Consider the following 25637-nt stretch of genomic DNA (forward strand, 5'->3'; position numbering starts at 1 on the left):
GCTTATTCGAAAATAATTGGCAACCACAAATAAGAGATTCTATATTAACGATGGTATGTCTTAATTTGATAATCTAGTGCTATTTCTTTGTATGGCCATTCTCAAACATATAGAATTAATATCATACAACATCCAAATCTAGCCTTCTATAGCATAAAATATTAAAATGACAGGTGGTTCAGCCAAAACATCCCATCTGTGATAACAAATAGTAACATATATGGATTACAAGTTCATGATCTAAAGCCTAAACTTGAACTGAATTGCAATAAATCATACCAAAGCAGGATGGACACTTAATTTAATTGTTAATTGTTATACAAATTACTGCCCCTGCTTTATTTAATTGTTCTACAGATTAATCGGATCGGTTTAAATGATTTTAAATGGTTCGGTTTAAACGATTTCAATTCGGTTTGAAACCAACGGGTTTTGTGATTAAAACCGACCTAACCCATTTAGCTAATCGGCCTAAAACTTAAAACCATAACCGCACCATTTACTAAACGATTTTATAATTTTGGTGTAAACGGATCGATTCGATTTCAATAAGCGGTTTCGATTACAAATTCACATCCTTAGTCTATTTGCACTGTAGAGCAAATAATACAAGAACAGATTGTATACAATGATGTATATCTTAGGAAAAAGAAATTCTTCATCCACAGTGAAGGGAATCAATAATCATCATTTGTCCCTTCTATTGTATAAAGTTCATGTCAGCCCAAAGTCACATTCGAAGGGTAATAATGACAGGGAATCTCAATGATCCATTGTCTTATGATCAAATATTCTACAAACTAATAACTTTCCCATTTTGAATAAAATTTTGAGAAATCACATGTTTTCAATTCCATCGTTTATTTGTACCTAAAAAAAAAAATCCCTGGTTGATAACTAGTAAATGGAAAAAGGATAGGTATGCTCTCCTACAATCACTAAGGCTGCATTTGATAGTCATTCTGTTCCAGAAATAACATTTTGTGTCAAAACTAGAATCTTCCGTTTTTATATCAAAATTCAAATACTAGAACATGGCATGTATTCCAACATTTCTTGTTTCTAGTGTTTTTTTTATATGATTCATTTAAAAAAATACGAAAAAAAAAAAGAAACCATAGACACCAAACGAAAGATTCTGTTTTTCCATTCCCATAAAACGAAAAAACATCTAAACTGTTTTTCTCGAATGACTACCAAATGCAGCCTGACACTCTTTTTCCGTTCTCTCTTTAACAACTACTTAGATCCCCCTTTTGATGAACCTACATCCACTAAAATGTACTCTATTCTCCCCGTGTGAGAGAAGCCAATATACCCTGCCCGTAAATTAATCCAACTCTTCTCACCCCCACCCCCCACAACCCCCAAAAAAAACAAAAAAAAAAACAATATATATATATATAGAGAGAGAGAGATATCTCAACCCTCTCCCATGATAAAGTTATCAAACTTTTCCTACCTTGAATCTGTTCCCTTTTGAAAAATTTGTTGCAAAAGGTTGCCTTTTTTCCTGTGCTAGAAGAGCATGTAAGGAGTGAAGAGATTCAAGATCCTGTCCAGGTAATTGTCGCTTCAAACTCAAAACTTGAGGCACTTCCCCTGCTTGTTTGGGCTTCAAGCTTGAACTATGAGGTGGTTATGCTAGAAGAATGTAAAGCAAGCAAGGGGAGAGTATTATCCATGGTGATCTCCAAGACATCATGAACCTTAGATTTCCACAATGACATAGCTAACACTTAAGAGCACTCCCTGTTTCAAACACAGACCCCCTGCTCAAGACTTCTATCAGATCAATGTTGCCGGCACCAGAGAGCCTTGGCATGAAGCCCATTCACCAGCCTCCTCCTAAAAATGTGAACTCAAGAGGGGACTGGAAAATTGAGATGTTTCAATCAATTGATCATATGTCTGCCAGCACAGTATCCATGAAAGTTTATATGTCAGAAAGGTTTATCTACACTGAGAACCAAGGTTTCTTCGGAGAATGAGATTTTTGAGAGATGGATAAAAATTGTGGCTGCAGGAATTTTATCAGTGGAGATTACACTAAAAATTAAGGCAAGGGAATGACTTACTGTGCATACTTCCTGGTTACAGAATCCCGAGCATAACATATAAAGGTTTCTTCATAGGACCAATCCAACTGGTTACAACCCAAGCCGTTGCAAGAATGTGCCAGCAATTTCAAGTCTATGGCATCTGATCCGGTTGGTTAATCTGTGTCTTAACTCGTACAATGTGCTGAGTTTACCACCATTAACAAACACAGATCGCCTTTAACGAAAAACAAAAAAACAAAAACACAGATAACCTTTCTTTCATGGCATAGTAATTAAACCAACTTTGTATTACACTATAACAATTAAGATCCCAAAGCTCAGAAAGGGGGAAAATGCAAAACGAATCATAAGAAGTCTCCATGCCAAATCCAAACCCACCCCCGCGACCCCCCCAAAAAAAAACATTTAAATATTTCCAAATCAAAAGAGATGAAAACTGAAATGGGCTTCCTCTTTAAGCCTTCTTAGTGGCACCAGATCTTGCTTTTAGATTCAGAAATACAGCCCTACGTTTCCAAGAAGAGGGAAAAAATGTACAGGTCAGTATCTGTCCATGTAAGCAAGTACCAAAGTGCATAACTACATTCATACAAAGAGAAGAAAAGGGATGAGCATGCTGCAATGGCATATTTACAGCCACAAGCCACACTACACATGGTGAGCAAGGATTCGAGTCCAATTACTTTAATTCAATCCCAAGGAAGAGAGATTTAATAAAGCTGTACGTCATTTTAAATAAAATTCCTTGAGAATTGGCAAGAGTTTTTTTTTCTGCCACCAAACCTTCTACCTTCAAAGTTGTCTTCATAATTGTAATTTGTAAACGAGTTACTCAAAAGGTGAGGTAGAAGTGGAACAAATTCAACATGCCTATATTGAAAGAACATTCTCTCATACACTGCCCTCCTGACCCACCCCCCCTCCCTGCCCCAAAATAAAAAAAAATAAAAAAAATTTACTTATTCTCTCCTTTAGGAGGGGAGGGGGGATATTTAGATTAATGTTCCAATCATATATTTTCAGGAACTCAGACAAGTAGGTCTGACATCTATTTTAAGTACTCCAACAATGCAATGTTGTGCATGATCTGCCACAAATTATTTCTAATGATTTTGTATTTGATAAAAATACTGGTTAATATTAATTAGATATAACTTTTCCATACAAATGATCATTGTTCCTAGTTAGAATAGGGCAACTGATCCACATTTGCCTGCTAGATCCTGATTCTTCTCTCTCCTCTGGGATAGACCAATTTGGATAGCTGGTAGCTCTCAACAGCAAGAAAAATACAACTCTTATCAGAAACATGTGGATTTTGAGGCCATTTGTACTAGGGAATAGATAGCCAGCCATCTTTCAGTAGCTCCATTGTGAGTATTTCCCTCTCAAAATTATCTAACCTAGTGTGTGTTCCAATGTATATTATCATGCTTACATAGGTTGACATTTCCCTCATGAAGAACTTTTCTTTTCTTGTTTCTTCTTTTCATCTTCTTCCATTTCTTTATATACATATATATATATATATATAGATAGAGAGAGAGAGAGAGAGAGAGAGAGAGAGATTTTCGGACACAATAGATTTCTGTGATGCTAATTGGATGGAATGCACGGAATATACAACATAGATAGTACAATAGAAACAATTGAAGAGTGGAAGAGACCCAAAAAAAGGAACTGAAAAGTACCAGCATGAGGCAACAAAGCTCGTGAACAGTACACGCAACTGCAGTGGCATATACTGATAGTTGACCCAAGCTACTACAGGCCAAAACTGCAATGTATAGCATGATGCTTCAGTATCTTTATGCCATTTATGAATTTCTTATCCTTCTGAAAACAGAGTTGGTTCAAAGTTTGCTACCTTATATGCTGTTAATTGAACAATAGGCCAATCCTTTCTGATTTTAGTCCTGACCAAATTCCATGGCCTTCCTACATGACCAAACAAAGTTGATATTAGCATCTATAACTTCCAACTGGAAAAATAGATGATACAAATAAATAAAATTAATTAATTATTAAAAAAAAAAAAAAAAAAAAAACTTAAAACAGAAGTTGTCCTTGATTTACTGCTTCATAAAAGAAAGCAATGATTTTTTTTTTTTTTGACAAAATAAAACCGAGCAATGTTAGCGTCAACAACAAATAACAGGAAGTCCATATATTAGTTATCTAAAGTATTTTTGAGTTCCACCATATGTCAGTCGGTTTGAATTGGAGTATAATCAAATACTCATGGTTCAACTGCGCAGGAAGCCTATTAGTTGCTTGACTTTGTGCTTATCAGAAAGGAACAGACAAAATTCTCCTGGTAAAATATTGTTTTTCTCCATTCAAAAATTAAAATACACATGAAAAGCATTCCCAACAGAATGTTACCATAAAATAACCATCCAAAATTTATATGGTTTTCATAGCTTAAATATAAGCTCCGTGGAAGTTAAGAAATTTAAGAATTCTAAACAACTCTGAACTCTGAACTCATATCTAATCCAGAGTACTATGAACTCCGAACTCATATCTAATCACAAGAAGTTCAGAAAGTTCCCAGACCTGATATTTCTCCAAAGATATCCAAGCTTAAGTTTGATTTAGAAGGGCCAGAGAACCTAGACATTGCTTCCAGGTGGAAAATAGTTTCTGATTTATAAGGAAGGGCTTCTGGATTCTATTCTTCTCCAAAGACACCAAACTCAATCATAAACCCATGATAGCACAATGCCAGTACCTGTTATGAGCTTTTGCTTGCATTTAATGAAACTCTGCCCCAAGAGCAGCTAAAACCTCATGATATTGATGAATGAGTAACAAAATAAAATTTACAATAGCATACAAAGAGAAACATATATATGGCCAAGCTATAAATGCGTTACAAAGTGTTGGGAAGAAAGCCAGCCAGAACATGTGGCAGGGAGAGGAAATTTGATGCAGGAGTCAGGACAGATATGCTATGGTTTACCACATGCTTTAGAAATTACAAGAGGGAAGGAACTTAACATTTGAAATTCCATAATCTGTCATATTGCTTACCAGGGTAAAAATGCATAATCATTTCAAAACAACAGAAAGAAAATTAGTAGAATATATCAGCATATTGGCAAAAGAGTAGAATAGAATCCAGAGTTCATAGTTCATCAAAGGACGCATCACCAATATGATATATTACCAGTAAACGAAATTTTATTGTAACAACAACAACAATAATGACGATGATGATGATGACGATGATGATAACAACAATAATAATAATAAGGTTGTGCTCCCAACCAGTTAAAATGCCAATGGTAAGACCTTTTTCCCCCTGGGTGGGGGTGTGAAGGGGGAGTGCAAAAGCAGAAAAATAGTGTCCAAACCAGTATGTTCTACCAACCAGCTATAATGCCAAAATCTCTTGTCCTTGAATTCCAGTTTGTCCATTCCTAAATCAATTAGTAACGCAAAAAAAAATAAATAAATAAATAAAGAGAGGAAAAAGGCACATTATGGATCTTGTCTTCTATCCACTTCATATACAGCTTCCAAATGGCCTTTCAGCTTCACCATTGATTGCTACGATTGTATTTGTTCATTCTCTTTGACATGAAACATTGATTTTAGCATTGGGAAGCGCAAATAAGAATTCTTACCCAAGCTCCTTCGAGATACTGCTTGGCAGGCTAATTTTCATACAATTGTTCTGCCATTTAATACATGCTCAACAAATTACCATGAATGTTTTGAAATTCTACAGTTACAGCAAAAGGGTAAAGAACATGGACTCTGTGCCAAATTCTATAGGTAAACTAGGTTTAACGAAGACAGCTCAAAACAGCCCATAAGTAACATGACTTTCAAAAGATGATGTCCAGGAGAAAATCAAACGAACTACGGAATATAAGGTCACCCTCTGATGTTACAAAAAGGAAAATGGCCTATAGATAAGATTGCCCATGTAGGAAGGCACCCTTTTTTAGCAACAAGGACGGCCTTAAATTATGAAAATAAAATAGATTGCAAATAAAGGAAAACTCTGGATGGATCACTCCAATATAGGGCATGGAAATTCACTATCGGTATTCTTATAACCGAGAATTCTGGCACTAGTACATGATTTCAGACAAAAGGGTATATGAAATTTAAATAAACATTATCCTTAAGAACGAGAAATGAAATGACAAGGGGTTGATCCCAAAGAACAGACAAAAAGCAAATACCTTCAACCACCAGACCATAATATGCCATGAAAAGAAAGTTGTTCCAAGGGGAAATAGTAACCTGCTCCAGCAGCACCTGAACAGAGGAAAACTTTGCATAAATCCCCAACCAAATATACCCAATTTGAATTAAAAAAAACTGAAGTATGATACCGAAGGCCCAATTCAAAATAACATAAGCAAGCTCACCTTCTGAGCAGTAGTTTTGTTACCCTTCTTTCCTTTGAAAATCTTTTCCATCATCTTGTGGAAGAAATGCCCAAGTGGGCCTGCGTATACAAGGCCATAGAGCTGCAAAGCAACAGCAAGTTAATCAGGAAAAAATGGTAACAGAAAGCAGATCGACATGATTTATGCACTATTTGAGTTCAACACACCATTTGGGTCCAGCACAATCCAGAACCAAGAGAAGAAACAAATACATAAAATCAACTAAGAGATAGAACCCATAAGAACAAAGTCAACAAACATCAGATCCGTCCCCAAGTTCTAAAATTTTAATATCGACAAATATAAAGAAAGTAGATAGCCTCACCATAATAAGAAGCAGTCTTCTCAATTGAAGCTTTTTGGCCCCAGAAATCTTTTGAGCTATAGCATCACTACAACCAGCTAAAAACCCCGATGTGAACGCCTAATAAGCCAAAAAAAGAAAAATAGGAACAGGAAAAACCATAAGAGATCAAACCCCATAAAAAAGTAATTCTCCATGAAACCCATAAGCAGGCTTACATATAGAAGCTTTGATCGGATAAGCAAACAGGAAAATGTATGGAAATGAAAATTAAGAAGCCAAGATTTTGAACATACCTTAGTCCTGAGAGGATTGGATTGAAGCTGCAAGAGGTACCTTCCCCAAGCTACTTTGACAATCTCAGACATGGCAGGCAGGATCAGGAAAGGTTTCGGATTCCCCAAACTCTCTCCCTCTCTTGGGATATTTTCTGATTGGGGGAATCAATTATGGTAGAGTGGGATTTTTTATTTCCATGTATAAACTGATGGTTTGACCATTTGAACCTCTCTGTATGATTTATTAAACAATAGAATGGAAAACAAGTTAGAGTCGGTGAGAGAGGAGCACCCCATAGAAAATTATGAAACGACAACGACTTGACCGTGCTCACTCCTCAAACGAGCCCAAGATGCCAAAGGCGTCTCTGTCTCTCTGTCTCTCTCTCTCTCAAGTGTTTTAGAATTAGAGAGATCTTCTATCTATGACCGCGGAGAAAGAGATGGAGAGAGAAAACAGAGAGAGGGTGTAGGAAAATTTTGTTCGTTACATAGAAAACGGTTGACAATAAAGACTTGCAGGTGGGTTTTGATCGTCCGCTTTTGTGCATTGGGTTGGTGGCGACGTTGGGGCGATCGTGCCAATCATCCGTCAGGCATTACTTATCTTTCCAAATAGTTGCGCACGAGATTCACGTTAACTAACGGACAGAATTATTATTATTATTATTTTTTTTTTTTTGTGAAAATTTGACAGCCAATAATAAAAAACGAAATAAAACTAAAAATGAGAACAATAACAATAATTTTTTTTAAGAGTTCAAGGGCCAGGTAGGACCGTAAGACCTTAATAAGCTATGTTGAGAGAACCACAAAGGGCTAGCAAAGGGGACGCTAGGCCACAGTTATTGCAAACTTAGAACTACCATATTGTTCAAGAAGGTTGGGGTAGGAGACTTGAACCCACAACCTCCTTGGACTTTTGATAGGGCACTATTGTCTAGTAACTTGCCTGTTGCCACTGAGTTAGAAGTATAAGTTAGACTCATTTTGTTTAAATGGGAGTTTGGGGTGAAAATGTTTGACTACTGGGTCCTACATGTTGGTGGGGTCAAATGTAGGAAAAGTAAGGTTGGATGAAAATTGGATTTTTATATCACAATCTTGTTTGGTTAGCACATAGTGTGAAAGAAAGAGAGAGAGAACAGATGAATGAAGAAAGAGAGTCATTAATTGCAATGACTTCCCACCCCCACAAAGTCTCTTCGGTAGGACTTTGGGAGGGGATTAAGTGACAGCCACATCAATAGACAAGAAAGCTAATCTCCCAATGTTGTCTAGAGTATTTCTATCTCCATTATATCTAAATACTTGACTTTACCATGCTTTTAGAAAAATAAGTATAACTCTCCTCCTCCTTAAATCCCACCCATCAAAACCCCCTAAATAAACTGGCCCAATGAATTGATAATTATTTTCATCATGCTTTTTATCTTATTATATATTTTTTTTCAGGTTTTTTCTTTTTTTTTTTTAGAAAAAATAATCCTACCAATCTATTATAAGAAACGTTCAGACTAGTGTGAGTACGAAAAGATCAAGGTCCCCCCCCCCATTGTGTGTGCTGACTACTGATTATGCTCCTACTCGCTCTCCCGTTGACGGTTGAACCAGTGTTTTTTACACACCAAATTGGTCGAGTTCCATCACTTTTTTTTTCCTTTTCTTGAATTCCTCACATATCATTATAAAAAAAATAATAAAAAAAAAGGTTGAAATCGGATCAAATGACGGTTTAATACCCTTAGAATAATCTTTTGGCATTGACTCAACAAATCGATTTGACTTTAATTGCACTGATTAATGAAGAGAGAAAGTTATCCTAAAGTTGCCAAAGTCAATAAAAATACTAAGCTAAAATACTCAAACAAATTTTAAAAAACATCAAACCAGAGAAATTCATGTTTTTTCTTTTCCCTCAAAAATAATATTTTTGCATTGCTAAAATTATAAAATTATAACGGCTCCATCTGATGCAAGTAGAGGGAAGGAAGAGAAGTGAAAAAATTCTCTCATAATTGATGAGTTGTGGTGCGTAAAAAACCCAAGGGGTCTTGAGTTTGAGCCTCCTGTTTGTTATCTACATCTCCTCCCTACCTATTAAAAATAAAATAAAATAAATATAACATTAAAAAATATAATTACCAAATACAGTATAAGTTCTGGGTTTATTACCAAATCATTATTTAAAAAAAAAAATATTTTTTCAATTTGGTATTGATTTTATTTCACTTTCTTTTCATTTATTTTCTTTAGGCGGTGGTAGAGTAAATTTATGTATATTTGTCAACTAGCTAGGGGGAAAAAATATAGCTATTCAATGTCATGACATATGGTGTTGGTTATGTGGATTAGAATATCTACTGGTGAATGTGTTGCAGCTGAGCACTAGGCTTGGAAGCAGAAAAAAAAAAATGAGGATTAGGTGTTAAGCTAAGAATTTTGATTGCATTTCAGCATATATATATATATATATATATATGAAAATAAAGTAGTAGGTGTGCATCTGAACCAATGAATCAGTACAGAGATTGGCTGCTCTAGTGCTTTTACTACTAATTAGAGACTACACCTGCATTTTTATCCTTCAATAGCTTATACGAAATTTGATATCAAGATGTTTTAGACCTTGATATGTACATATATAATGGGGAAAGTCTCTCAGAGCAAGCAGTGTAACATATGCTTTCTCACATTCTTTCCATTATTTTTTTGAGGATAAAATAAATAAATAAATAAAATAAAATAATAAAAAGAAAAAGAAAGAGGAGATGAGGATTTCCTAAAAAGCAACATGACATCGGTGCTTGAGTGGGTTTATTGGGAGTGTGTGCAAAAGAAAGGGTGTCAATCAGTTGGGCCTGACAAGTCTTCTGGCTTGCACCGTGACCTACCCATTTATGCAATGAGTCAAGGCTCGGTCTAGTTATGGATTTTAATCAAGCTTCTAGTAATAGGGCTAATCAGGTCTTAAATATATTTTAAATGGGCTTTAATTATTTTGGACTTTAGAAAAATTAATGTATTTATGGTTATGTTTGGTTGCAAATGATACTTAAAGGGAAGGGAAGTGAAAATTTTATACTTTAAAAAGAAACTTTTATAATCATTACTTCATATGATCTCATGTGATTGTTTAAACTACTTTATTTTTTAACCATAATTAGTAATGACATAATCTACATGTAATATTTATTTTACATATTGTACCAAAGGGTTTTGAATGCAAAATAAATTGAAAATTAATAACAAATATGGAATAATTTGAAATTAATGATATAGCCACATCGGGTAATAGTTACAAATATTTCTTTTTAAATATGAAAATTTTACTTCCCTTCCCTTAAATTCGTCTTGTAACCAAACGGAGCCTACAACATCAATATATAGGAAATAATTTACATTTTTTTTTGTGGGAGGGGGTGGGGGGCTGATGGTTATCCAAGCCTTTAAACCTAAGTAGTAGATCGGGCTGAGTTGGATTTGTAAACGGTTGGGCTGGTCCGGCGACCATTGGGGTTAAACCATGCATTGGGAACAAACGATTATAAACATGCCTGACTTGAGTCCGACACATTTATTAATTGGGTCGGTATCAATCAAACTTAAAATTGGCATACTTAGTTATACCTGAAATTGACACCCCTATGTGGAAGCATTAACAGAGATGAAATTCTTGCCTTTCATGACAGAGAGGTAATCATTTCACCCCTCACATTGTCATACAGGCTTCTTCTAAAAAAAAAAAATTAATAATAATAATAAAATAAAATAATAAATAATAAATAAAAACTCTAAAATGACGTAGAATAACCAATTTGCTCAGGTTAGGAGGGTACCCTCACCCATGCGTTATGTGTTTTCTCTTAAATCCAATGGACCGAACCTCACCCCGTATGGAAAAATAAAAAATTCTAACTTACTATATCATACAAAAAAAGTTGAAAAAAAAAAAGAAAAAAAAAAAGAAAAAAAAGAAAAGAAAGAAAGACTAAGCTAAAGTGATTTCTGGTCATCATGTCTCTGAAACTAATTTTAGGATTAAGTACACATAATATAAAACATGTGGCAAAAGAAGAAAAGCAACTTGATCGAATTGCTTTCTAATCCTCAATTTTTCATCACATGGCATGTCAATTGGGATAGATGGACTCAAATCTTTTACAATGAATGGTGAGTGATAGTAACGATCCAACAGTTTAAAGGGTTCGACATGTATCCCAACCGTTGGATGTTCATTATTGTTCATTACATCCCCATAGAGTATTTGTATTTGTGATCTAAACCATTGGATGGGAAGAGGTCAGGTGCCAAATTCTAGGTCTCATTCAATTGATATTTTATTTTTTTTTATTTTTATTAAAAAATTCATTCAGATTGAACGCAAGGTTTGAATATAAAGGATTCAAAACAAAATTGCGTCACCCAAAAATTCTCCTCTCCAAAACGGACGGGGCTCCTCCGCCAACATTGCCACCCTGGTGTTGGCTCCGATGACAGCTCTGGAGTGGGCGTCAGTGTTATTTCCTCTATTCGTGTGTCTCCCCGCGCTGCCCATCAATCAAGTCATTGCTGATCTGATGAAACAAGGCACCACTGATCTGTTGCGGCAATAGCAAAACAGAATCAAACCGCCTCAATAGATGACATCATCATGTATTTTATAATTTATATCAATTTTCCAACAGTTGAGAATCATCCAACGATGCGTTATGATAGGGGCCGAAACAAGGTCGGGCCCATGGGTTGGGTCGGATTTTTTAAAATCCTAATCCAACTTTAGGTGCCCAAAATTCAAGTCATACCCAATCCAATCCTGTTGGATTTATGTTCAAGCTCGACCTTATCGGGTTCATACCAATCCAACCCGACCCTAATTGACCCTGTCAGGGCCGGGTTGGTTTGGGTTGACCTTAATTTCTACAATGATTGGATTAATCTTGATTGATCTTTTTTTGTCATTCATATCTTATATATTAAAAAATTATAAAAAAAAAAATGAAATACCAATAGAAGCCCTGAATTCTAATATAAAAATTTAGGGTTAAATTTCGGGTCGGGTCAGGTCAGGTTGGGCTGGGCTGAGGCCTCAACCCGAGCCTGATCTAACCCTAACTCAGGGTTGGGGGTTTTCAACCCTAACCTGCCCTGAGGGTCAAAAAACTTAGCCCAAGTCTTGATTGGACTTAGGACAGGTCAAGACATGTTCAGTTTGTTAGGGCTAAACTTTCACCCCTAATATATGGTGTTAATTTTCAAACAAAAATTAAAATTAAATTAAGTTGTCAACAAAATAAAATTGTAGGACACAAATTATTTTAACAAAAAATGTTCAACCATTAGTTTTGTCACCCCTTTGCAACCCCCACAAACCTTCCACAAGCCATCGCAAATCATAACCACCGTAAGCTCTGTCCAGACCGTTTCTTTCTCCTTTTGTTCTTGTTCTAGAGTCCCAAATCCCTCTTTCTTTCATGTGCAGTCCAAGTTTGACTTTGTTGGTCACCAATTTCATCAAGGAAAACTTCTGTTGCCACATTTCTCCTCCCAACATTAGTTGATAGATCTTTTTACCATGGCTCATACTTTTGTGTCTTCGATTACTCCAATACAAACAATAAATGGTTTTTCATTCACCATCTTGAGTTTGAAAGAGGATGTTACTTGTAACATACTAGTTAGATGTAATATGTTGTTATATTATTCTTCGTAACTTACCAAAAAATAAGTATTTTTCTCTATAATATTTCCCGGGGAGAAAGAACATTGCTAGCCTTTGTAGTATACAACACTAGTATCTTCTATATCTATCTCTCTCTTCTTTCCTATGAAAGAGACCCCTCTTGAGAGAGAGAGAGAGAGAGGCACAAGTTTATCCCCATTTCTTAATAGGAAAAAGAACTTTGACCAGGAGCATGGTTTATACCAACACTCCATCTGTATAGAGAGAGACGCACAAGACACATGTTCACTTTATTTTTTTAGGTAATTTACAATGCCACCCCTTGAAGAATGCTAGTATTATAGGAACACCCAATCTCTTTCATCAAATTAGACTCAGGCCCCTACCGTCAGTCAATGTTACAGAATATATCTTAAATACTGACATTAGCTGAGTTATTTTTTTTTAAATGCCAAAATACCCTCATAATAACTAAAATAACAAATATGTCCTTATCATTCTTCTTCTTCCCCAAATCAAATAACCAAGGCGGTGAGAGAGACAAGCGACAGCGACAAGCTGAGCCGTCCCTCTGGAAATGGAAATTGGAGAGGAACCTATCAAGGTAGTTGACGGCAAGAACGGTTGTGAGGGGGCAGAAGGCATAGTGCGATAACCCTCAGCATCCACTCTACCACTTCTCGACCAGCAGAGGACAGAGCAGGATCGATGCTGAGATGGGCTTGCTGTTCTTTGGAGAAAAGAGAAATGAGCTCATCGTCTTCCCAAAACAGTTCTTGCTCCAATAACAGAAGAGAGAGTAAACAAGATCTGTTGATGTTGTCAGAGGTGAGAGTGAACAAAAAAAAGATAAAATTGGGAAACTCAGGCCAGAACTCCAGAGAAGATGGATCATTCTCTAATGAGGACTTCCGAGCACATCCACAAACACATGGCTAAGCGTAGGCATCGCATCTGCTGCTCCTGGGTTCTTCTCCTCTTCATCAGAGGTTCCGGCGACGAAGTAACCGATGATGCCACAACCCACAAATCGTTGGAGCTGTTGCAGCTGAAGTTCGCATCAATGACACCGTTTGGGCGACCAGGAATCGATTCGTATTTACGTTTCTGGCCGCACCCATGGTGGCCTGAGTTCAACTCCACGATGAGTTCATAGCAATCATCCACCTCATTCTATGATTACAATTAATTAAAAAAACAAAATTTAGATCAAAACAATATAAATGGGAGTGATGTTCGCTATCCAACTTGGAAAGATATTAAAACAACGAAGGAATTTTACAGATCTTTCTAATCTTGAGCACACCAATGAGTTGGTTCTGGTATTCCACTGGATTATTGGGCTCAATCTGATCGATAACATTCAGCATTGTCGCAGCAGCCAATATAGAAGGAAGATAACGAACAAACCTCGAATCTATGATGGGAACCCAAACGCAGATGAACCCTTCTCCATCTGCAACAATCGTCGCCTATCCAAGGAGAGAGCGGTGAAGATGAAGGTGTGGAGAAGGGTTAGGGTAAAATGGGATTGACCTTATGCGTTTTAGATAAAAGGGTAGAAATGTCAATTCAAATCCTTACTTAACAGAGACTGACGGTAGGGGGTCTGAGTCTAATTTGGTGAAAGAGAGTGGGTGTTCCTATAATACTAGCATTCTTCAAGGGGTGGCGTTGTAAATTACCCTTTTTTTTAATAGATCTGCCTCTATCTATATTACCTACTCAATAATGCATATAGTGAAGGGATTTTATTTCTACTTAAAAAAATAAAAAGTCAAGGTTCCTTTGGTAATTTAAGAGGAACAGAAATGATGAAATTTTTATATTTAAAAAAAAAAATGTTTGCAATCATTATCCCATGTGATCTAATGTGATTATATAAAATAATTAATTTTTTTAATCATATTTAGTAATGATATTTTACATGTAATTTTTATGTACAAATTATAGCAAAGGGTTTGGAAGCAAAGTGAAGTGAAATTTTATAACAAAATATAAAATAATTTGAAGTTAATGTTATAGTCATATAGGATTCCTAGACATCTCCAAAGCCTCATTCTCCAAGCTTATTCTCTTGAGAAAAATCTCTAGTTGCTTTTTCTAAATCTTTGTAAGCGAAGATCAGTAGTCCTCTGAGCTCCGGAGCTCCTAGTATATCAACTGTAAAATGAAGGACAATCCAGTGTCCAAGAATGAAGGCTTAACTTGTGCTTAGGGTGGAACCTAGCGGCTACTTTAGTAGTTTGGAATCTCTGGTCGGTTTGGTCTGGTAACAGTTGGTTTTCCAATCTCATGCACATGGGTCAGAGACCAGAATTTCTCAACACATGCCATGATAGTAGTTGCTGCAACAAGCAACACCTAAACCAACTAACCTAGCAATTGTTGGCCAAGTTGGTGAGTTGAGGGCAATATGAGTTAGTCCTAATTAAATATTGGGAAAAAGTTAGGTATGTCGCTGGTATACAACAAGCTAACACACAGGACTATACCTATCTCTCTTCCCCTTTTTGAAATGACCCTGATATCTCATAATGTGCCCCCATTAGTGTTGTTTGTTAGTTTACCATACATTGGCGACATGCCTATCCTTCTCCTTTAAATTTTTATTTTATAATAATTTGCAAAAAGGACACTTAAACGTAGGACACCTCTCTCTCTCTCTCTCTAAAAAATGAAAAAAATAAAAGGAGAAACACTTTACCTTTATCAGCTTGCTTTTCTTAACAAAACCAACACAATCTGCTTCCATTGTGTTCCAATAGTATCCCAGCCTGAGAATCTTCTTAGCTAGCATCTTAGCATTCATATGGGGTACACAAAGGCCTTAATGAATTTCCTCCATGATTGTTACCACTTTCTCTTTATCCACACACAAGAACTATATTCCATTATAGGATCTCCTGTATAACAAGTCCCCTTGAAGAATAAATTGGGTGGTATATCTCCTTAGAAATTTCTTTTCTCTATATGTTGCTTCGATCGGGTACTTCCTTTCCTGGATGAAGTCCGCTATGTGAGCATACCAAGACCGACCATTTATAGTGAGAGAGTTCACCGAATTCTGATATATAGGCCTACTTCTTTGTTCCACTAAGAATGGTTAGACCCTAGCCATAAGGTTGCATTCTACCATGGAGGCCAAGGTTGCAAGGGCATTGGCAAATCGGTTGTTAACCCTTTGAAAGTATTCGAACGAGATCTTCTCAAAGTGTCCAATCACTTCTTCCATATGTTCTTGATACGGCTTTCGTTTCTCATCTCTGGTCTTCCACTTTCCTTGCGTCTAATAGATGACAATAGATGAATCACCATACACCATGATCCTTTTTACCCCAATGGTCAGAGCGGTTTCGAGTCCCAAGGCATAAGCTTCATATTCGGTAATATTGTTGGTATAGGAAAAATCAAGGTGAAATGACAAAGGCAAGTAAAGGCCATCAGGAGTGATAAGCAATATTCTTGCACAACACCCCTTTCGATTAGCTGCTCCATCAAAGAACAACTACCATTCATTAGCTATATCTTCTTCTATTGCTATGATTTCTTCATTTGGGAAGTCATCATCCAAGGTCTTCCATCTTCTGTGGGGTGGGCAGCCAAATGATCTGTTATAGCTTGCCCCTTGATAGATTTTTGAGCAACATAAGTGATGTCAAATTCTAATAGCAATAGCAGCCATCGAGTCATTCTTCCTATTAGAGTTGATTTCTTAAAGAGGTACTTGATTGGATCCATCCTTGAGATCAAACGTACTGGATAAGGTACCATATAGTGTCGCAACCTTTTTGTTGCTCAAATCAGTACAGCACAAGTTCTTTCCAAAGATGTATATTGTGTCTCATATTCCAAGAACTTCTTGCTAAGGTAGTATATGGCATGCTTTACCCCCTTCTCTGTCTCCTTTTGTGCTAGCAATAAGCCCATGGAATGTTCTCCCACTGATAAGTATAACAGAAGTACCTCTCCTTCCAACAATGGCGTCAATACTGGTGGGTTCATAAGATATCCTTTAATCTTATTAAAAGCTTGTTGGCATTAGTCATTCCATTCTGTGGGTTGATCCTTCTTTAACAGCTTAAAGATTGGTTCGCATATTGTAGTCAGTTGAGCTATGAACCTGCTAATATATTGGATGTGACCTAAAAATCCTCGTATTTGCTTCTCAGTGCAAGGCTTGGGCATTTATTCGATTGCTTTAATCTTGATGGGGTCGACTTCGATCCCCCTTTCACTCACCAAAAATCCCAATAGCTTTCCTGTCGTTGCCTTGAATACACACTTTTGAGGATTCAACTTCAGCTGATGCTTCTTGATTCTTTCAAAGAATCGTCTTACTGTGGGAATATGGCCCTGCCGATCCCTTGACTTTACTATCATATTGTCCACATAAAATTCCGCATCTTTGTTCATCATATCATGCAATATGGTTGTAGTTGCTCTTTGATAAGTTACCCTAGCATTTTTCAATCCAAAGGGCATCACCTTGTAACAATAAGTTCCCCGTGGAGTTGTGAAGACTGTCTTTTCATGATCCTCTAGGTGCATGCTCACTTGATTGTATTCTGAGAATCCATTCATAAATGATAGCAAGGCATACCCTACTGTGTTGTCGACTAATACATCAATGTGAAGTAATGGGAAGTCATCCTTAGAGCTCACCTTGTTGAGATCTCGAAAATCTATACACATTCGTACCTTGCCATCTTTCTCTGGCACTAGTATAATGTTGGCCAACCATTGGTGGTATTTTAGCATTTGTAGAAAACCTGTATTCTACTGTTCCACGACTTCTTCTTTGATATTTTCACTTCATTCTGGACTCATTCTTCTAAGCTTCTGTTTGACAGGCTTTGCCCCAGGGGTAGGTCGACAAGAGATGTTGCACAATATTAGTGTCTATACCAGGCATATACTCATAAGATGAGGCAAAGATTTTGACAAACTCCTTCAGAAGATTAATCATCTATTCTGCTTCTTCATCATCTAGGGTGGTACCAATCTTTACCCCTTGAAGGTATTGGTCGGTTCCTAGATTAATAACCCGGGTATCCTCATGGATGGGTTAGGCTTTCTTTGGCTTACATTGTTTTATTGTATCTTATATTTATTAAGATCATCATCAAAAAAAGTCGGCAAGTCGGCAAGTCGGCAAGTCATACTCGGAATCAAAAATTTCATTCAAGAAAGGAGTAACAGACTTGACATACGTGGACTCTAGAGTTTCCTCAAGAGGGAAAACAGACACATAATCATAAACAAAAGACTCAACTACAGACTCGATGATTGACTTGATGCTTTTACCAATGGTATTTAGGCTGATTGACTCAGCAGTATAAGTAAACTTGAAGTTCTCTCTAATGCTTGTCCAATTCAGGAGCAGTTCAATGGCTTTATGGATGAGCAGATATGACAAAGGGCCTTTTTCTTCTTCTAGAAAGGTCACTGCTATTTCTTCAGTGGTGCTGACATTATTCTCTTTGACAAATGCTTCTTCCCTGCTTGGGGTGGGAAGTCGAGGTCTTCCATAGATATCAAGAGCCCTAGCTCATAATTTCTTGACTGCATTGGAAAGGCATTTGACTCTCGTATCTATCATTTTTGCAAGTGTGTCATGTCCTCCTGCTTTTTCAGGGTTTTCCATTTGCTTGGTGTAGTAGTGTTACTGATGGCCACTTCACCTAACATTTGGTCAATTTCATCAACCTCGAGTTTTATCTCAACCAAACTCCCATAGACGCTACTCATGTGCTCTGCTATAGGGTTTACTTCACCTTCAATAATGATCTCATATCCTTCACTATCTTCTAAATCTGGTATCGGCTCCTCCCCTTCTATATGGATCGTGAGTGCTGATTGGATAGCATCTGTGGGGTCAATCATCATGTCATCTTAGCCAATCACATACACAGAATATCCTCCACGATCTCTGGGTGAATAGAACCAAAATTCATCATCTTCATTATTATTCCAAGGTCCATGGTAATCACTGTCATCCCAGTCCTTGTTCTCATCATCACTTCAGGAATCAGAGTCATCATCATCCTCCCTATCCTCACTCTCATTCTCATCATCATTGTCATTAGACTCATCATCTTCTGTGTCACTCCCTATATGGATAAGGGAGGTATGCTTCTTGATTTGTTCCCCTATTGCCAATGTCGTTACTGTTCTGAGGAGGTCATCTTTGACTTCTTCAATTGTCTCTGGACTATCCTCTTGAGGTATGTTTGTCTGAATTAGAGAAGTGGGATCAACATCTTGACTTTCTCCTAAGACATTCACCGAACCTGTTGATGAGGTTATCTTTGGAGAATCTGTTAATGCAAGTATATCTTTCCAACTGTATCCGCCTATCCATCCTTCTTTTGGGTTATCCACCAAACCTTGAGAATGGGAATGGTACCAGGGTGATGAGGGATACGAGGCGAGGTGATATGAAGGTGATGTGATGTAGGAGATAGGGTATTGTGATGAAGATAGAGGGTGGTAGGATGATGATGAGCTTCCTTCTCCTTGATGGTGGGGTGAAGATTGATAATATGGAGAGGGTTGATGGTATGGCTGAGATTGATAGTATGGTAAAGGTTGGTAGGATGACAGATGTTGAAGGTACGGTATGGTGGATTCTCCTGTTGATGATAAAGGAGGGATAGCGGGTATCTGATCTTCTGATTCTTCTTCTAATGACTCTTCTCTTTTGGGAGTCTTCATGACCTTGGCCCTTTAACTCATGACTTTCCTGTAGGTGCGGGCATTCATGTGATTCTTCAGAGCTCTGGGTGTGATGAGTTGAGTGGGATCACTCTCTGTTGCTTCTTCTTCTGGGTTGTACACACAACTAGAGTGAGGATCCCCAAAATCATAGAACATGGGACGACAGAAGTGTCTATCTACATAGTACATGTAGAGGGTGCTTCAAAAAGAGTTGCACTCCTTACGACAAGTCTCCTTAACGAAGCTGATGATATGCCCAACTATTTCTTGAGGGAGGGACAATCTTTGAATAAGCAACAACTTCTCTTTCCACTTATTATATCTCCCGCTATGGTACTTCTTGGAGTCTCTAATAAGATGATTTGGATAGAAGAATCGAGGATCCCAATCTTGCTAGTCATCTATCATTGACAATATACTGATGGTTCCATGATCTGGAATTGGATTGATATTGACATTAAGAGGTTGCTCAACTTTGACTTCAATAGTCCCATTGTCTACCAAATCCTGGATTGCATGTTGAAGATTTTACTAGATCACAATGGGAATTGAAGCTATGAACTCGTGGAAAATAATATATCGAATTGAATTTCTACCTGGGCTTGTACTTAGCTCATAGATTATGGAAAAGTCAAAATCAAGGACTTCCAAGTGCAAGGGCCTTATCTATCAGTGGGTACAAGGTCTCTTATCCCACGTAAACACAATTCAAAATAGGTTACAAAACTATTTTAATACCCCTAGGTGACAATCCGTTTTTCCAAGCCTTAACCACAAGCCCAAAACTGATAATGCAAGGGCCTTACCTCTTCTGAGTAGAATTGACCTATTACAAGCCCGCCTAAGTCCCCTTTACCCCGCCTAAGGATTTTTTAATGGATTCAGCTCCTCTCCTGAGCGACCTTCGCCCAGGTCTTGTCCGTTGTTACTTGGGAGAGTGCCACGTGTTTAGGTGAGGATCCAACAGTTCTCGATGCTTTGTTTTCGTACCTCTATTAATGCCTCGTTCACCTTGCCTCTTTTCAAAGCATTGGATCTTCGCTTAGACACATGATATTCGCCCATGTAACTATGGGCAAGACCTGGGCGATTGGCGCTCAGGAGAAGAACCGAATCCTTTTTTAACTCCCATCTAAGGTCCATTTTATTGGTATTCTCATGTAGCTTCAGTTTATATATCAATTTTTGGCATAGCCCATTTAGATCTGAACAGCCTATATAAGGCCTCGTCTAAAGCCCATCTAGCCTGATTATAAGTAGCTCGATTAAAACTCAGTCGACTAACCAATAATAAATAGAACCATGCCTAGCAAGGGAGAGATGTTTTTGACTCTGTACGATAAAAGGTGGAATTTAATGATGACATAATTAGACTCTAATCATAAGATCACATCACCAGTGTGAAGAGATTCTCCCTTCTCTTGTATTAAAACTTGTCATTCATATAAAGATCCTTTTGTTGAAGAATTGGGGATTTTGAATGGACCATACAGAATATGGGCTTTGGACTTAATAGTTGTTGTCTTGCATCTTGCTCAAGCTGCTTCCCCAACTCAACATACACCTGAAATGGTTAATTCCTCAATAGCAAGTTATATATGGGCTTTTCTGATCTCCATATATGCTGTGGAGTGACCTCGGACCTCCTTATTTCATGTGTTCGGTCAAATTAGTATTTTTGGGTTTACTTAAATTTTGGACAAAGTTTTCCTTGACCGCAGCATGAGGTTTACAGGTTGTGTGTGCCTTGTTCAGCCTGACCTTAGGGAAACTCGATCCGTTTAACACTTTTTTTTTTTATATGTATTCATGGGTGAAGCTTTCACAAGTTCTGACCTCCATTATATAGTTAAAAATTTCACTAGCTTACTGTTTAGGCTGGTCTAATTCAAATGGTCTAACCTTTGAATTGTGTGTGCTTTGCTCATTTCTGACTACTAACTATTCAATCCTGACCATGATATATAATAAGTCGATCTGAAACTTTTCATATTATACAATTTCATTATTCTTTGTTTATTCTCTCATATTATTATATTATATATATATATATATATATATATACTCTGGACTTCTACTTTCGATCGACAGAGCCAGAGATCGATCATTGCTGCAGGTGCATTCTTGCAACTTGCCATTAAATTGCATTTTAATCATGTTTAGACCACAACTTTACAGGCAGTATACACAGAAGGTTAATATGGATGCATGGATTCCTTCTTCACTTTATACTAATTAATAAGAGAACGCTACCCGTTTATATTCTTCACACCCAGACATATGGGAAGTGGAGGGGGACAGGGGTGTCTATTCACAGCCGTGCCCCACTATCCTATCTACCTAGACATTCTGAATGCAAGTGGGTAGTATTCTTTTCACTAATTAATAATTAAATGGTAGATTTTTTATCAAAAAAGAAAGGGAGGAAGTCAGGTATGCCATCGGTTTTCTTGGAGCTAGCAACTCAACCAATGAGAAGATTGAGATAGGAGGAGCATAAATGACCTTTTCAAGAGGAAGATGAGAGAGACAGACACAGATCTGGATATACCGATGGCATATTCAGTCTTTTCTCATAAAGAAATTATGTTATAAATATGGCCTTAAATATTATTAGGAAAAATGTTGGGTATGCTGTCGACATCAAGCATGCTAGCACCCATTGTGTCTATCTCTCTCTTCCCTTTTTTCTGAAATGACCCTCATATTCTTCCTGAATGATACTGCATCATGTGTTCCTATTGGTGTTATTCACTAGCATACTTGATATCAGCTCCATACCTATCCCTCTCCCATATTATTATTATTATTATTATTGGTACAATATTATTAGTTAAGTTGATAATGCTAGAAAAGAAAAAGAGCTAGCATGTCCCTGCAAATAAAGATACCCTTTTTCACTTGACAAAATAACCCTTTCTAGGTTGGAAGTGCAAGTACCTCACTGGAATCTGAATACTATATAGTGCAACATATTCTATGTTTAGGTGGTAAGGTAATGGATGCTGACTCCCCAGGTACCCCTCATGACACCTTTCTGTTACTAACAGGCACAGGCAACAGCTAACCATTGATAATTGACCCAACTCTTTTTTTTTTGTTCTTTTTCTTGTGTTCATTTTAAGAAGGTAGGGATCGACCAATAACACACTTTTTAAGATAATTTAATTCATCCATATGGGGGCAGTGGTGGTATAATAATATGGATATATATGTAAAGAATGGTATAAATTAGCGACGTATGAAATTTTAAATAAAAATTTAATCAAATATCCTCGCTCCATGGCCGTTCAAATGTGGGTGTGCACCTTTTTAGTTGGGCTGAAACTTGATTTATGAAAAAGTAGACTTTAAGTCAAATTTTAGACTTAGCCCCTTTTGCTTTTGCTTTTTTAAGCCTATGTATCTGTTCTCTTTCTTAGATGGATTATATTTGCAGCATAGGATATGATTATTTGCTAAGTTACTGAAATATAATTTTGAATAATGCAGATATTAATTTTATATGTGCATGTTCATGCATGGTTTATGTTTAATTTGACTGTCTCTCATTAGTGTTTTGTTTATTTATTTCCACTGAGTTGTATTTCATTATATTAATTACGATGTGGGCTCTTAATAAAATAAAATAAAATAAAATAAAATAAAATAATAATAATAATAATAATAATAATAATAATAATAATAACATCCTTGATCATCCATTGTTCTTGACAAAGATTGAAGATCCTGTTATATATCTATTATCTTCTTCCCTTACAATAGAGATAAAGAAAGGTGAGTTTTGTGGAGAGGTGTAGATTCACATGTTTAGTAAACATAATGCTTTACAAACTAATAAACAACAATTGCCTAGCATATAGTTGGTGAGGTGGTAATGCACAAAGCCTAAATTCACTAGGAGGTCTTGAATCTGAGTCTCTTGGTTGTTACCTTTCCCCTCTGCGTTTCTATAATGTACCCATTGAAAAAAAAAAAAAAAATCCTTACTAACCCATTAAATGTAAATGGATGACAAAAATAAATAAGTGCGACTAGATACTTGTGTGGGACCAATGGGAGCGCACTTAGAATATTAATATGGTAAATATTTCCATTTTTCATGAGAGGTGAGATGATCATTTCTCCTATCTTTGTGTCTGGGTTTATCCTTACACACATGGATAAAATCCTTTTCCCCAAAATATATACTACAAAAAATAAAGCATAATGTACGATTTACCATCAAATTTTGACTAGTATATAACATAGGTAGGACCTATCTATCCAACTGGTGGAATCAACACATAATACTTTGAAGGAGTGGCACAATTAGGTGGCATAATGGGCCTATAAAAACCTTTTGCTTTGCAAGCAATAACCACTTCATTTAGAGAAGGGAAGACAAGAGTACATGCTAAGAAACCAACTAATCAATACAAGAAGGAGAGTAAATAATGAAATCCAAATTTTTGGGCAATCTAGATACAAGAATTATCATTCATTACTCCTCTGAGCTAACTTATCCGAAATAAAATCACTAAATTAGGCGAGGACGGACTGACCATCAGTTCGTTGGGCGTTGGAATGGAACGGTATTTGTCTTTTTATCAGCAACATCTGCAGATTTCTTATTCCTATAATACCCCTTCTATTGTCGGAAAAAGCCCTATATCTGGAGTAATTTACGGTCCTGCCATCATGGACCATTAGGTGGCGACTTAGATGGGAGGGCCAAATATAGACGATACCTTTAAGTAGGGGTGTCAATCCTGAGCCCACACCGGAAGGCCTGACCTAGCTCGACTCACTTAAGACCCGATCTGAACCGGCTCGTTTATTAAACGGGTGTTTACGGTGCAGGCCACTAGCCCGTCAGGTGCCCGACCGACCCGACTCACTTAAAAAGCCCACTAGAACCGACTCATTTAGCCTGACCGTCACAACCCCCGTAAAAAATGCCTAAATACCTATTTTATCACTAATACTACAAAATATGAGTAAAAATATATATAGGACTAAAATATCCACATTCTAAATGGGACATTCAATTGTTAAAAAGAATGTAGTTCTTGCAATTTAGATTACAATAAATATATATATATATATATCTATATAATTCCCTTGGATCTTGCTAAATGGGACATTCAATTGTTAAAAACATGATTCTCTTGGTTCCGGAATTGTGAATGTTATCTTCTAAGTAGTTTTAAAGTCAATAGTTTAATCCCTTTAAAAAATGATTTTAGTGTAGGCATGTTTAGAGCCCGTTTAAAATTAAATAGGTCCATAGCTTATTTAAGGCACGTATAAGGCCCGTTTAAGGTAGCCCGATTAAAGCCTGACACTAATCGGCCCGATTACAAACCGTATCATGCCTCACAAATCTAGGCCCATTTAAATAAACGGGCGTTCACGGTGCAAGGATTTTACAACGCCAGGCCTGGTTAGGCCCGACTGAGACCGGCTTGGCCCGACCGATTGACACCCCTAGTTTAGGCTTTGTTCATTGTAAGGGTGTCAATTAAAAGCCCAGAATGACAGGCAGATCGAGTCTGACGGTTTAAAACTCAAATCGATTTAGTATGATAATTAAACGTATTGATCTGTAATCTGACACATTTGTCAATATATATACTTTCTGATGCAAGGATGCTAGCGATCAGCATCAATTGGGACCCTCGATTAATAATTCGCTTCGACCCAACATGATTAAGGTACGTTTATTACCATTTATTGATCCTTTTACCAAGTCCAACAAGTTTAAAGATCATTTAAAGTCTACTTATACTTTGTTTAGAGCCTGTTCAAAAAGAAATATGTCATTAGCCCGTTTAAAGTCTAATTAAGGTCCGTTTAGCTTGATTAAAGATCGGTACCTAATCAACTATTTATAAATGGTGTTACAATAAACACCAACAAATATGAGAAAATAAAAACAGATTCACATAAGATGATATTGATTTAACGAGGTTCATACACCGATATGGTGTACTACATCTTCAGGGGAAAGAAGTTAATTCATTGTATTGAAAAGAGGTTACAACGGAGATCACTTAAGAATACGCAAACAACGGCAAGATAACTCACCCAGAAACCCTAAAACGAAAAGCCCTTAAATTTTATAATGCTTGCTAAAATAAAATACATATATATACTTCTCCAAGTTAGGTCGTTCCATCAGGTCGCACCATCACAGAT

The 25637-nt window shown here is 36.8% G+C and overlaps 1 protein-coding gene across 1 annotated transcript; it reads right to left on the minus strand.

Annotated features, from left to right (window-relative positions):
• Positions 1 to 2296: 2296 nt before the first annotated feature.
• LOC122088267 (peroxisomal membrane protein PMP22-like) lies at positions 2297 to 7550 on the minus strand. Its single transcript, XM_042657466.1, has 7 exons — positions 7073 to 7550; positions 6798 to 6896; positions 6452 to 6553; positions 6263 to 6338; positions 3931 to 4001; positions 3755 to 3840; positions 2297 to 2569 (listed from the first exon to the last, which is right to left on the minus strand). Exons 1-7 carry the CDS (start codon positions 7142 to 7144, stop codon positions 2518 to 2520), a joined length of 558 nt encoding a protein of 185 aa, XP_042513400.1. The 5' UTR covers positions 7145 to 7550; the 3' UTR covers positions 2297 to 2517.
• Positions 7551 to 25637: the final 18087 nt, after the last annotated feature.

The sequence above is a fragment of the Macadamia integrifolia genome, chromosome 9 (assembly GCF_013358625.1).
Source record: "Macadamia integrifolia cultivar HAES 741 chromosome 9, SCU_Mint_v3, whole genome shotgun sequence".
Taxonomy (NCBI): Eukaryota; Viridiplantae; Streptophyta; class Magnoliopsida; order Proteales; family Proteaceae; genus Macadamia; species Macadamia integrifolia.

Excerpts from the sequence above, each read along its gene's own strand:
- LOC122088267 (XM_042657466.1), bottom strand. The coding sequence starts at position 7,144 with ATGTCTGAGATTGTCAAAGTAGCTTGGGGAAGGTACCTCTTGCAGCTT. Across the intron at positions 6,554-6,797 it reads GAAGACTGCTTCTTATTATG|CTCTATGGCCTTGTATACGC; the intron begins GTGAGGCTATCT and ends GTTGCTTTGCAG. Across the intron at positions 4,002-6,262 it reads TTATGGTCTGGTGGTTGAAG|GAAGGCCATGGAATTTGGTC; the intron begins GTATTTGCTTTT and ends TTGGTCATGTAG.